Source organism: Phascolarctos cinereus, unplaced genomic scaffold (genome assembly GCF_003287225.1).
Source record: "Phascolarctos cinereus isolate Bilbo 61053 unplaced genomic scaffold, phaCin_HiC Scaffold_4;HRSCAF=312, whole genome shotgun sequence".
In the NCBI taxonomy this organism is placed as follows: Eukaryota; Metazoa; Chordata; class Mammalia; order Diprotodontia; family Phascolarctidae; genus Phascolarctos; species Phascolarctos cinereus.
In genome coordinates this window covers 728748161-728761928 of record NW_027555847.1, presented here as the reverse complement: position 1 = coordinate 728761928, position 13768 = coordinate 728748161, and the positions used below count along the sequence as shown (strand labels likewise).

Here is a 13768-nt window from a genome sequence, read left to right as displayed (position 1 = left end):
CCATGAGTGGAATTTGTCAGTATTTTTACTTCCATGTCATCCCAGACCCTCCATAAATTGGAGTTTCAGTCTGCCCATTGGAAGACTGCCGAGAACCCTTCCTTGATCTTTTGTTGTGGAATGAGGTGGGGAGTGGCACTCACTGAGAAGCTAGCCATGGGCGTTCCTTGGCCAAGAAGCAGAGCCATCCATCCCCTGCCTGATTTCCAGATTGAGGCTGCTTCAGACTAGAGTTGAAGGGCGTTCTCGGGCCCAGGTAGTTTGATGTCCTCATTTTACAGGACAGGAAGCTGCCTCCCGGGGAGTGTGGGGGCTGCCCTTGGCCAGACAGCTTTAGCCATTGCAGCCAGGATTCGAATCCTGTGTTGCTGGGGCCAAACCTGAATTATTACTGTGATATCTCTCAGCTCACCTCTTCTCACTGCTACAAATAAAAACTGCCTTTCACATCCCTGGAGGGTGGGTTAGTTTACTTCTCTAGATGAAGGATTCCAGCCTTCCTGGGGATGTTTATATGTTAACTCAGATGAATTTGTAGTGGGAAATGTTCAAGAAGGTTGCAGTTTGGGGCCAGATATCCCTGGGTGTACAAGCCACACAGATTTAATACTATCATTGCATTGTTGATGACACCTGAAAAGCAGGCAGGTGACACCTTCACGAAGATGTCCAACTACGAATTTAGGAGATTTTCACTTGGCCATCCCCTTGAAGGCCTGCGCTATCTCACCTTCCTTGGCTTTCACCTTCCTTGGCTTTCAGCCTCTAGAGAGGGTGGTGTCACTATTATCTTGATAGAAAGGTAGCTGCCCCCAACAGAAGCATGGAGCCTCTGGCAGAGTTACAGGTGTAGAGGTCTGCAGAGGATGCTCAGAATTGTTTCTTCCTCTGCCTTGGTCTAATAAAAATGTCATCCAAATTAGACAGGAATGGGTGGAAATTTCTATAGATGTGGTCAGAGGATGTGGAAAGACAGTTCTTGGAAGAAGAAGCAGCCAAAATGATGAATAGCCACCCAAATAATTGTAACAATCAGAAAGGCAGACTTCAACACCTTTGGGTGTGAGATGCCACCTTCTACCCACTAGGTGGACAGAGTTTGTAAAAGATGATGAAATCTTGCTGGTGGTACTGGAGAAGCACGCTGCTACATTGATGATGGAGGTCCAAAATGGCGTGATATTTTTGAAAAGCAATATGGCATCATGCAACATTAACTACCAAATGGTCATAGACTGGCTTCTGATATGCCTGGGACCTAACAACTCTAGGGGTATTGTTGGGGGTGAGGGGTGAGAGGACCCTACTGGGTAAAAACATTCCTGGAGCACTAGAAACCGTACTTCTGTCCAAGAACTAGGGAATGGCAAAGCCAATCATCCCCTGTGAAGGTAAGAGGGATATTATTGGGCCATAAGAAGTGACATCTGTGAAGCATTCAAAGCGATGTGGAAATCCTTACATGCAACAGGGCAATGAATGAAGAAAGCAGAATCGGGATAATAAACGCTGATTGTAAATGACTGTGACAGCAGCAACATCCAGAAAAACATGGAAAAATGTTCAGAAGTAGATGCAGGCCAAGAGGATGACACTTGTCACTGTGGCCTACTCAGAGTTGGCACCATCACCGCAAATCAGGGGAGAATAAATTGTGATTGTTTTCCCTTGTGTTTTGACAAGTTTGTTTTCTTGATGGTTGTTAAATTTAGAATAAACATTTTTAGTAATGCTGTATCTTTGGTTTTTAAAAATCCATTATTGAATGTGTTGAACATTATAGCTCATAGGCAGCCAGGTGGTGCAGTGGATAGAATGCTGGGCCTACAGTCAGGAAGACATAAGGTCAAATCTGAACTCAAACACTCCCTAGCTGTGTGACTTTGGGCAAGTCTCTTAACCTCTGTCAACCCCAGTTTCCTCAACTGTAAAATATGGATAATAACATCTACTTCACAGAGTTGTTGTGAGACTCTAATGAGATAATGTTTGTAAAATGCAAAGGCCAGTGTTAGAAATAGGCTTGACACGAAAAATTTAGTATCAAGAAAATTTATTATAAAGAAAGTCCAGAGGATTTAGACGTTTCTGGCCAGAAGCGGGCTCCACCCCTCTTCAGGAGGGATGGGCCCTGAGTGCAAGGGAAAGTGTGCTTTTATGCAGTTGAATTCGGGGCGGGGGAAACCTCCCAGGCCGGAATTGGTCCAACCCTTCCCAGGTTACACCTTTCCTTACATGTTTCCCCTTGATATGCTCAAGTATGTTCCCCCTCCCTTGGTCATATGTCCCATGACTCGTTAATGAGGCTCTAATTTTATGCGGGGTGTGTCAGATAATAGTAATGAAGTTCATCAAGCAGGCACACTAATATTTTTCAGGTGTCCTCAGGTTGACCCTAACTGGTCTGAGCTGGCTCGACCCCTATCTTGATTTTGGGGTCTTCTTGGAACAATCCACTTACTTCCTATTGGTCAAGCCCAGCCCACCTACAGTGTGCCACCTCCTGGGACCTTTGTTCTTTAAATCTCTGCATTATTCTACCTGTGGAAACATAAACCCTTCTAATTCTAACAGCCAGTTCCTGGCACACAGTAGGTTCTTAATAAATGTGTATTCCTTTCCCTATTTCCCTTTGTTTTTGGACATAAAAACCTTAAAAAATAAATGCAAAAAAGCAGAAATACACCCATCTTTTACTGACCACAATGTCATAAAAATTATATTAAGTGAAGGGCTTTATAAAAGTATTTTAAAAATTGACTAGCAATTACATGATTGGTGCACGGAAGAACAAATCATAGAAGTGATAGATGACTTCATTAAAGATGACAAAAATAAGACAATTTACCAGAATTTTTGGGATACAACCAAAACAGTCCTTATGGGAAATTTTATATTTCTAAAAACTTTCATTAACAAAAAGAAAACAGTGAGTTGTGAATGATACCGAGAATACCAGAAGGCCAACACATTTTAAAAACCCAGTTAAATATTAAATTGAAATTCTGAAAATCAAAGAAAATATTAACAAAACTCAAAACCATTAATAAAACTAGTTTTTAAAAATAAGATCATTAGCTAATTTGATTAAAAAGAAGAGAAGGGAGGGCAGCTAGGTGGTGCAGTGGATAGAGCTCTGGCCTTGCAGTCAGGAAGACCTGAGTTCAAATCCAGCTTCAGATACTTAACACTTACTACCTGTGTGACCCTGGGCAAGTCACTTAACCCTGATTGCCTCACCAAAAAAGCTAAAAAAACCCCAGGAAAACCAAATAATTAACAGTATCAAAAATGAAAAAGGAATTCACAAAAAGTAAAAAAAAAATCAAAAAGAAGAAATAATGGATGTCATTAGGAGCTCTTTTGCCTGACTTTATGCCAATAAAATAAGCAAGAAATGTTTACAGAAATACAAAATACACAGATTAAGTTTTGGAAGCCATTTGAATCTGTGCCCCCAAAGTCACTAAACTGATTATCCGTTGGCCCACTAATGACACTACTAGGTCTTTATCCCAAAGATGTTGAAGAAAAGGAAAGTGATCTTCAAAAATATAGCAGCTTTTTTTTTTTGTAGTGGCAAAGAATGTGAAACTAAGGGAGTACCCACCAACTGAGGAATGGCTGAATGAAACATGGCGTGCTGATGTAATAATAGCGTGCTATTGTGCCATAGAAAATGAAAAGGATGGTTTCAAAGAAACCTGGGAAGACTTGTGTGAACTGATACAGAGTGAAGTAAGCAGAACCAGGAAAACAATTTATATGGTAACAGCATCATAAAGCAACTTTCAGCAGGTGTATGTGGGGGTGGGGTAGGGAGAATCACCAAGAAAAGATAATGTAGAGAGAGAAGTAAGCCAGATACCACTCATAAGGGACCCCCAGAATTAGTGGGCATGACCTGGAGGATCAGCAAAGGAGACAAAAGGGTTAGGTAGGAAGGGAATCAGGAGTAAGCAGGGCCAGGAAACCTGGAACAGAGTATCAGAGAGAAGAGGGTGACCAACAGTGCCTAAGGATGCAAAGAGGCCTAGAAGGATGAAGCCCTTAGATTTGGGGACTTGGAAAATTTGAAGGAAGTTTCCTTCGAATGAGGAGGTTAGAATCTGTCTCGGCAGAGAGATAAGGGTCTCCTTTAGGAGAGGAGCAGAAAGCATCAGTTGCAAATGCCTTTCTCTAGGACTTTACTAATCCAGGGCAGGGAACTTGTGGCCTTCTAGATCCTTAAAGGAGGGCCTTTTGACTGAATCCCAATTTTACCAAACAAACCCCTTTTAGTAAGACATGTTTATATACGTGATACAGTTATGAATATTTATATATTTATAAATAATAAAAAGGATGTATTAAAAGATAAAAAGCTGAGCAGGCAGAGGCACAACTGTCACAAAAAAGGGGGACCCAGGCTTTTGGGGTGACAGTGTGTTGGCACAGAAGCTACCATTGCCGAAGTCTTCCAGCCACAGATCCCAAGGCAGGAATCCCACTTCTTTCTTCCCTGAATTCTTTCAGGTGGGGGGGCTGAAGTCTTTTCCTCTGGGCCAGGGGTGGGGAGGGCAGTCAGGTGACAGTTGCTATTCAGGGTTGTACTTGATGGGAATACAATGGATATGTAGCAGCTGAGGTGGGGGTGGGGACATCTGAGAAGAGAGAGAGAGCTAACACTGAGGTGTTTTGTCTCTGGCCAGGAGCTCAGAGCTAATAAAAAGAAAAGAATTACAGACTTCTTGGTACTAATTCCCAGAGTGGAGGAGTGTTTATAATAGGAAAATGCATCTGAGTCAGCAGTAGGGAAAGGGCAAATAGGAATGGATGCACAACCCTGATAACCATGCCAGCCTTTAACACGGCTACACTTTTATTCTCTATGTGTCAGAAGATTGTAGTGACTTTCTCTGAACACAAAGAGCAGCAGGTCTCACGTTTCTTAGTGGCATTGGCTGCCATCTTGAAACAGCAAAACAGGATTCTTAGCAGCTCCACGGGCCTCTCTCGACCCACGTGTTCAAAGTCATCATGCAGTGCTTTCATGGCAGACAGACAGCAAGCATTTATTAAGCACTTACTGTATGCTAAGCACTGTGCTAAGGGATACAAATATAAGCAAAAAGAAAGTGCCTATCCTCAAGGAGCTTACATTCTAACGAAAGAAGACCACACAAAAGAGAGCTAAAAATGTAGTGGGGAAGAGAAGGATGCCTACGGGTGCATGGCAGCAAAGTCCAGAGAAGGGAATGAAGGATGACTGGCCTGGGCTTCCCCTCAAAGTAGAGGCCAGAGTAGCAGTAACCATCAGGCACCACCAGCTGCTTCCTGGTATCTTTCATGGCACAGCTCCAACTGCAGCATTATCTCAATAAGCAGGTGCCTTTTGGGGATGGAATGTTAGACTTCACTGACTGTTTCTTGGTTTGCATCATTTTAACCAGCCATCTGCTCTCACTGCCATACATTTACAGACAACTGAGGCAAGAAGGTGGTTTCAGTGAAACAAGGTACTAATGTATGCAGGCAACCCACTGGCTGATGGCAATCCCTTGTGGCAAGCTCCTTATGACACTTCCATTTGAATGTGGCCCAGTCACTGGGACATCACATGTGGCTTTTTTTCCCTAGGTCTCTGGCTTTGGTGTCATGTGACTTTTGGAAGTGAGCGTTCACATCCATGTAGGTCTTCCCTGGTGGACATGGCACTCATCGAAATGTCAGCAGATTGTCAGTCTACACTTTCACTTAGCTCCACACACAGTCTTCAAATTTTTCAGTAACAGCTCATTTCAAAGCCAAAAATTCCAGCTTGTGAACGGCATAGCAAGTCTCATTGCCCCTAAGTCGTCTGCTGGCAAATTGATTTGGTTTATTGTCCCAATCAGCCTCCCTTATCTGCAGGAGGAGGATTCTGTGGCTCTGCAAAGTCTGAGCCACAAAATTTTAATCTGTAACAAGAGTCACTAAGACAGAGCTCCAGGCATGTTCAATTTGTTAGGGATACCAGTAGTCCCCTATTAATTGGGCCCAAGACCTTTCTCAGAGTCAGAGACCCCTCCCCTTAGGTGCCAGCTACTCTTATACACTTGGGAAACCATAGAAATAGGTGTTACAATTCACAGAACTGTCAGTTCCAGAAATGGGGAAATCTTATGGTTGGCTAAGGGAAATGTCCATAAATCGTAACCACTTTGTCAACAGAACTTTCACAGGTCATCAACAGAGGTCAGCTCAGCAGAGACTTTCCAAAGGTCATGAAACCCCTTCAACATTTTGGGGCCTTCCACGATTCATAAACCCTAGTGTTTGAACAACTGTATTCTTGGGACCAAGGAAGTTGTGGGTTTGAAGTAAAGGCCGCAAAGGAATGAATGGATGGTAGTGATTCGTAGGGGTGAGGGACATGGCACTAGTGAGTGAACCTTACTACAGCCCATTACAGGGTGGGAGAGGGCAGTGAAGCAATTACATTCTTATTACATTTCTAACTGATGATAGCCACACCCACTGACCCAGAGATTCCACTAAAGATAAACACTAATTAAGTCAATGACAAAACAGAAAGGCTCTACACACAACAAAATATTGATAGCAGCACTTTCTGTAGTAGCCAAAACCAAACAAAAACAAATAAACCCCCCCCAGATTTCCAACAATGGGGAACGGCTATAAAGCTGTGGTACATGAATGTAATGGACTACATCTGTGCTCTAAGACACAATGAAAGTAGGACAGTGTGAGCAGGTTGAATTTATTATATGCTTTTTAAAAAGCAGCTACACATGGGAGACTTAGGATTGCCCATAGGCCCATCTTCTTCTGATCTGCTTTGTATATGGAAAGGCTCATTTTGGGGAAGTGTTTAAGCTCAGAATAAAATAGAATTTTAAATTATTATGATAAAGACAGAGAGGTGAGGGAAGAGTTGAAGTGAAGTGACACAAAATGAAACAAACTAGGTAAACAGAATAATTGAACTGAATGCTGTGAAATGATGGTCGATTCTGGCCTCAGATATAATAGTAGCTCCGTTGTATATATGACTTCAAAGCATTTTACAAAAACCACCTCACTCAAGCCTTACAACAACCCTCATTTTACAGGGGAGGAAACGGAAGGCCCCGTCACAGAACCTCCAGGGATCTGAGGCAGGGCTTGAATTCAGGTCTCTCTGACTCCAAATCCATGTACCTATGAGAAAGCACTTCTGTGCAGAGGAATGATTGGGGGGCAGCTAGGTGGCACAGTGGATAGAGCTCTGGCCTTGGAGTCAGGAGGAACTGAGTTCTTGACACTCACTAGGTGTGTGACTCTGGACAAGTCACTTAACCCCAAATGCATCACCAAAAAAAAAAAGCAGAGGAATGATTGGGGTGGGGTGAGGGAGGGGAAAGCAACAAAACTGTATGGAACACAGGGAGCCTCAGACTTTTTGATATTTTGGTCTATAGCTGAGCTGCTTTTGTTCCTCTCATCACTCGTCAGGCAGAAAGGCTTTCTGGGATGGGCGGGGGAAGAATTCCTTGGGAAAAGTGATGTACAAACTAAAGGTTTCAATAAAAATTATTTTAAAAGAATGAGATGCTTTATCAAATGCTTTACTAAAAAAGTAGGTAAATGGTATCTCCAACATTGCCCTGATCTACCAGTTTGGTAATTCCACCCAGGATCATCAGTCTGGCATGACTTGCCCTGGATGAAGCTGTGATGGCTTGTAATCTTTGCTTCCCTCGGTATTCACTACCCATCTCTTTAAATCTGTTCAAAAATTTCCCCAAGAACCAACCTTACTGGCCTATAGGTGCACACTTGTGCATTTCTTATATTGTTTTTGGAAGCCAGACTTTCCTCTTTCTTTAGTTTTATAACATCTCCTGTTCCTAAGTCTTTCAACTCTGTCTCTTGGTATTAATCACACCTGCTAGTTCTTTATTGAGCCTTACAGAGGATCTGGGCCAACTGAATTACCCAAGGACTGAGAGGTGCTCTTTTCCCACACCCACTTTTTATCACCCACTTCTATAAGCCCTTTGTGTTCTGACCTTTCCAATCCAAGGGCCAAGCAGCATTAGAATCCTCCCTTGTCGGTCTTTAATATCCCATCCTTGCCAAGATTCTACCTCTTCCTTGACTATCTTCTTTCCTTCAATATGTCTTAAGAAAAAACAATAAACCAAAGACACAAACCCTTTTCTATTATTCCTCACGTCTACTTCCTGGCTTCCTTCAAGTCTCATCTAGAGCTCTACATTCTACAAGAAGCCTTTCCTGATCTCCCTTAAGGGCGGTGCCTTCCTTCTGACCTTCTCTCTAATCTATCTGATCCACAGTTTATTTATACCTAATTGTTTGCAGGTAGGTTTCCCCTATCACACTGTGTGCTCCTTCAGGGCAGGAATGTTGTTTTGCATTTCTTTCCATCTCCAGTTTTTTGCACAGTGCCTAATACCAGTTTTGTCCAGTTGTGTCCAACTCTTCATGAGCCCATGGACTTGTTTTCTTGGCAAAGGTACTGGAGTGAGTTGCCATTTCCTCCTCATTTTACAGATGAGGAACTGAGGCAAATAGGAATTAAGTGACTTGCCCAGGGTCACACAATTAGTGTCTTGAGGTCAGATCTTCCTGACTCCAGGCCCCTGCTCTATCCACTGCTCCACCTAGCATACTGCAGGCACTTAAATGCTTGACTTGGCCGCTTTCCTCACTAGGCTTAGCTTATCCTCAATTTTTGCACATTGGAAATTATTCCTACTAGGCTATGCCATGGTTTTGTGACCCTTATCTATTACCTGCCCTTGCTTATATCTTCTGTACATATCTTTTACAAATCTAAGGTGCCACGTTCTGAAAACATTAGTGTCGTCTAATAACTCCTGCTTTATTAGAATTGTTGCCCTTTTGTGCCCTGAGGAATTTCATTCTTGAGTTTCCCAATCCCCTCCTAAGCTTGCTCCCCTGGTAGAATTTTAGGTCACGAGAAGCTACCTATCCTTCAACACTTTGAAACGTTCTCCTAAAACCCAGGATGAAAGTCAGAGAATGCCTCACTTTCTTTTCTTTCTCAGTCTCTCCTGTGATGTCTCTACTTGTGTAACTTTGGGCAGCCAATCTCCTGTCCTTTCCCAGCCTCACTTTCCTCAACTTATATGTAAACATCAGGGGGTGGAGCACATGGCCTCCAAGGTCCTTTCCAGCCCACAATCCAACATGAAGGGAGCAGAGTTTTAGGAGGCAGTGATCACTTCCCCCCAAGGTTCCAATCATTTCTAACACGGTAACCAATTTCTTCTTCTTGATGATTAAAAACTGGTACTTTTTGAAGAACAAAATAATCGTCAAAGTGGGTAAAGAAATTATAATTCATATATATGTATTATATATTATTTATTATATAAATTATAGGCTTCCTTGCTTTTGGTAGAAAGCATTCTAGCAAATGTCTGGATAACTGAAGTTCCATATCACTCAAACAATCTTACCTATGTGGGAGGATTATAATGAGTTTCCTGCACTTGCTTATTTTCTTCTTTTTCCAGGTGCTCTACTGTAGGCTTCACCAGGGAATATCACCTGTTTCTCCATCCACTGATCTTCATTCAAATGCTCTAGACTCTTAATCTAGAGTCAATGAATTAATTTGAAAAATATTTTGATACCTGTATTTCAGTGTTTTCTTTGAAACCCTACGTATTTTATATGTTAAAAAAAATTATTCTGAAGAAGATACCACAAGGTTCATTAGACTGCTAAAGGGAAGTCTGACAAAAAATGTTCAAAACCTCTGCTCTGTATGGTCCACAGCATTTCCTGATGAAAAAAAAAATGACTTCTCTTCCTCCATCCACTGATCTTCATCTGTGTAAGTGAAAAAACATGTAAGCATTTACTGTGTGCCCAGCAATGTGCCAGAAATGAGATAAATCTAACAGAAACACAGACAAGAGGAAAAACATAGAACTGAACCACCGAAGCATTTAGATCTGAAAGACTGTCCTCTGAATGGGAACACAATACTCACCTCTCTCAAAATCACATGGTACCTTTATAAAACCACACCACAAATCAGGGTACAAAGAAATGAAAAATGTAAAAAATAAATGCTAGATGTGACCTTACGGATAAGAATAGATTAAAAAGAGTAACACACACACAGAGTACAAACAAGAAAAACTGACCTAAACAGGCACTTAACAATGACATCTCAAGTATCAAATGGATCAAAGAATGAATCACAGTAATAGTCATATGAAAGAGGATAACAATAAGACAAAACACTAGAATTTCTGAGAAGCAGTTAAAGTAGTCCTCAGAGAAAAAGTATATCCTGACAACATACAGTAAAAAATGGAAAAAGAGAGGATTAGTGAACTGAATATGTAATTAATAAAATTAGAAAACAAATAAACACCAAAAAGGCATAAATTCAGAAAGTAAAAAGACTACAGAACTGATAAACAAAACTACAAACTGGTTCCTTAAAAAAAAAAAAACTAATAAACTGGATAAACTTTTTACATCACCAGGTGAGAGGGAGGAAAATTAAATTAACGATAAAAAAACAAACACTATGAAATCACAACAAAGAATATTAATTTGAAAGGTTTCTCTTCAATACTAATTCTCTGGTGCAGGCTTCTGCGTTAGCCAAAGGCCTCCCCACATTAATTGCAGTTGTGGGGTTTCCCTTCAGTATTTTGTGACAGAAAACACAGGATATCTGAAGGTAAAAATCTTCATTTGTCATAAACATACTCTCCAGTATGACTGCTCTGATGTTGATTACATCCTGTGTTGCAACAGGAGGCCTGCCCACACTCATAAAGCTTTTTTTAATCTAGTACAAATTCACTAAAGTTTAATAAGCTTTGTTTTCCTATTAAAGTACTTTGCACACTGATTGTACTGATAAGGTTTCTTACTCCAATATAAATTATCTAGATGTTGAATAAAGTATTTCCCCTAAACATAAAGTTTATCATCACTCATTACATTCATAAGGTTTCTCTTCAGTGTGAGTCTTCTGGTGTCTAGTAAGATCCGCTCTCTGCCTATAGGCCTTCCCACATTCATTACATTTATAAGGTTTGGCTCCAGTATGAATTCTCAGATGTCGGGTAAGCTGTGTTCTCACACGAAAGGCCTTCCCACATTCACCACATGAATATGGTTTGGCTCCAGTATGTATTCTCTGATGTCGAGTAAGCTGTGTTCTCACACGAAAGGCCTTCCCACATTCATTACATGCATAAGGCTTCTCTCCAGTATGAATTCTCTGATGATAAATTAATTCTGCACTCTCCCAGAAGGCCTTCCCACATTCATGACAGTCATAAGGTTTCTCTCCAGCATGAATTCTATGGTGTCGAATAAGTTCTACCCTTTGGGGGAAGGCCTTTCCACATTCATGACATTCATAAGGTTTGTCGCCAGTATGAATTCTCAAATGTTGACTAAGTGTTGCCCTTCGGGAAAATGCTTTCCCACATTCATGGCATTCATATGGTTTCTCTCCAGTATGAATTCTTTGATGGTAAGTAAGAGCTGAACTGGTGGTGAAAGCCTTACCACACTCATTACATTCATATGGTTTCTCTCCAGTATGATTTCTTTGATGCAGTGTGAGCTCTGCACTTTGTCGGAAGGCTTTTCCACAATCAAGACATTCATAAGGTTTCTCTCCTGTGTGTATTTTCTGATGTCGAGTAAGTTCTGAGCTCTGGCAGAAGGCCTTCCCACATTCATGACATTTATAGGGTTTCTCTCCATTATGTATTCTCTGATGTTGAGTAAGCTTTCCACTCACACGAAATGCCTTGCCACATTCATTACATTCATAAGGCTTCTCCCCAGTATGAATTCGCTGATGTCGGGAAAGCTGTTCACTCAAACGGAAGGCCTTCCCACATTCATTACATTTATAAGGTTTCTCTCCAGTATGAATTCTCTGATGATAAATTAATTCTGCATTCTGCCAGAAAGCTTTCCCACATTCATGACATTCATAAGGCTTCTCTCCAGTGTGAACTCTCTGGTGTTGGTTAAGCTGTGCAATCAGACGGAAGGCCTTTCCACATTCAGGACATTCAAAAGGTTTTTCTCCAGTATGGATTCTCCGATGTTGGGTAAGCTGTGAACTCTGCCAGAAGGCCTTCCCACATTCATGACATTCATAATGTTTCTCACCGGTGTGAACTCTCTGATGATAACTTAGTCCTGTTCTCTGGCGGAAAGCTTTCCCACATTCATGACATTCATATGGTTTCTCTCCAGTGTGAACTTTCCGATGATAACTTAATCCTGTCCTCTGGCGGAAAGCCTTCCCACATTCAGGACAGACATAAGGTTTCTCTCCAGTATGAACTCTCTGGTGATAAATCAGACCTTTCTTCTCACGGAAAGACTTTCCACATTCATTGCATTTGTATGGTTTCTCTCCAGTATGAATTGTCTGATGGCAAGTAAGATGTGCACTCAAGCGGAAAACCTTGCCACATTCATTACATTCATATGGTTTCTCCCCAGTATGAATTGTCTGATGACGAATAAGGTGGGCACTCTGGCGGAACACTTTCCCACATTCATTGCATTCATAAGGTTTCTCCCCTGTATGAATTGTCTGATGTCGAGTAAGCTGTGTGTTGAGGCGGAAAACCTTTCCACATTCATTACATGCATAAGGTTTCTCCCCAGTATGAATTCTCTGATGTTCAATAAGGTGTATACCCAGAAAGAAAGCTTTCCCACATTCATTACAAATATAAGGTTTATCTCCAATATGAGCTACCTGATGGGAATTACTGGATGGGCTGCTACTGAAGGCTTTCCCACAGTCATGATATCCATATGTTTGTTCTGCAGGATATAGTCTATGATATTCAATAAAGTCTAATTTAGAACTGAAGGATTTCCCATACTCATTATACTTAGAAAATATTTTCTTAGAGCAGATTCTATTACATGAATTTAAGTCTGAATACAGACTGATATTCTCTCTGCCTGTATGACAATCTTGGAGACTCTCTCCTACACACGCTCTTTGCTGTGGGAAAGTGGCTGGCCCAAGACTGAAGCTTCTGCCATAAGTGTTGCATTCTTGGCCTTGTGCTTTACTGGGAGTGTTCCTTTGGATGATTTTTCCCGGCTGAGAATGTGTCTCCTTGTTGCTCTGCTGTTTCTTTAACCCTGTATCATATCCCCAGGCCGCTCTGAAGTTGCAGACTAAGGAACCAGGCCATCCTGTGAATCTTTTCTGAGATGATGTTTCCATAGAGATGTCCAGCTTTGGAACTGATTCCTTGGCTTCAGGCCTAGCCTTCCAATCTGAAAGAAAGAAAAGTGTAAACAACCCCATGTATTCACTACCTTACACTTACAGCTTTCTTGCTTCTCTAGGAAAATAAAACCAATGGTTTAACCTCAACAGGAAAAACAAATAACACCACCTTAAGCTTGTTGTAGACATTTATAATTTGTATAATCATCATTCACACTGATTCTCAAAACCCCATGTGAGATAGGTGGGTTATTACATTTTATAAATGAAGAAACTCAGGTTCAGAGTGACGTGTAGATGTCCCTAAGGTGCCACAACGAATGATTGGCAGAAACAGAAGTGGAGTTTAAATCTCCTCTTCCATCCTAATGGATCTACCCAAGGAACTGAAATGAGTGTGGATAAATACTGAAATAAGACTGAAGGGTCATCAACGACAAATAACATTGAGAAGATTCCTGAATTGATTGGGAGGCATGGGCTAGCCAGGCCTGCCCTTTAGTT

At 41.4% G+C, this 13768-nt stretch overlaps 1 protein-coding gene across 4 annotated transcripts in view; it reads right to left on the bottom strand.

Moving 5' to 3' along the window:
- Positions 1 to 9360: 9360 nt before the first annotated feature.
- Positions 9361 to 13768, bottom strand: part of LOC110201738 (uncharacterized) — a 45978-nt gene continuing 41570 nt past the window's right edge. For 3 of the 4 annotated variants that reach the window (XM_020977585.2, XM_078151872.1, XM_078151873.1), the window contains one exon: positions 9361 to 13311. In XM_020977585.2, coding sequence (XP_020833244.1) covers positions 10970 to 13311 — 2342 coding nt within the window. In that variant the 3' untranslated portion in view covers positions 9361 to 10969. The remainder of the gene's footprint in view (positions 13312 to 13768) is intronic. The other variant, XM_078151875.1, reaches the window with a different exon arrangement.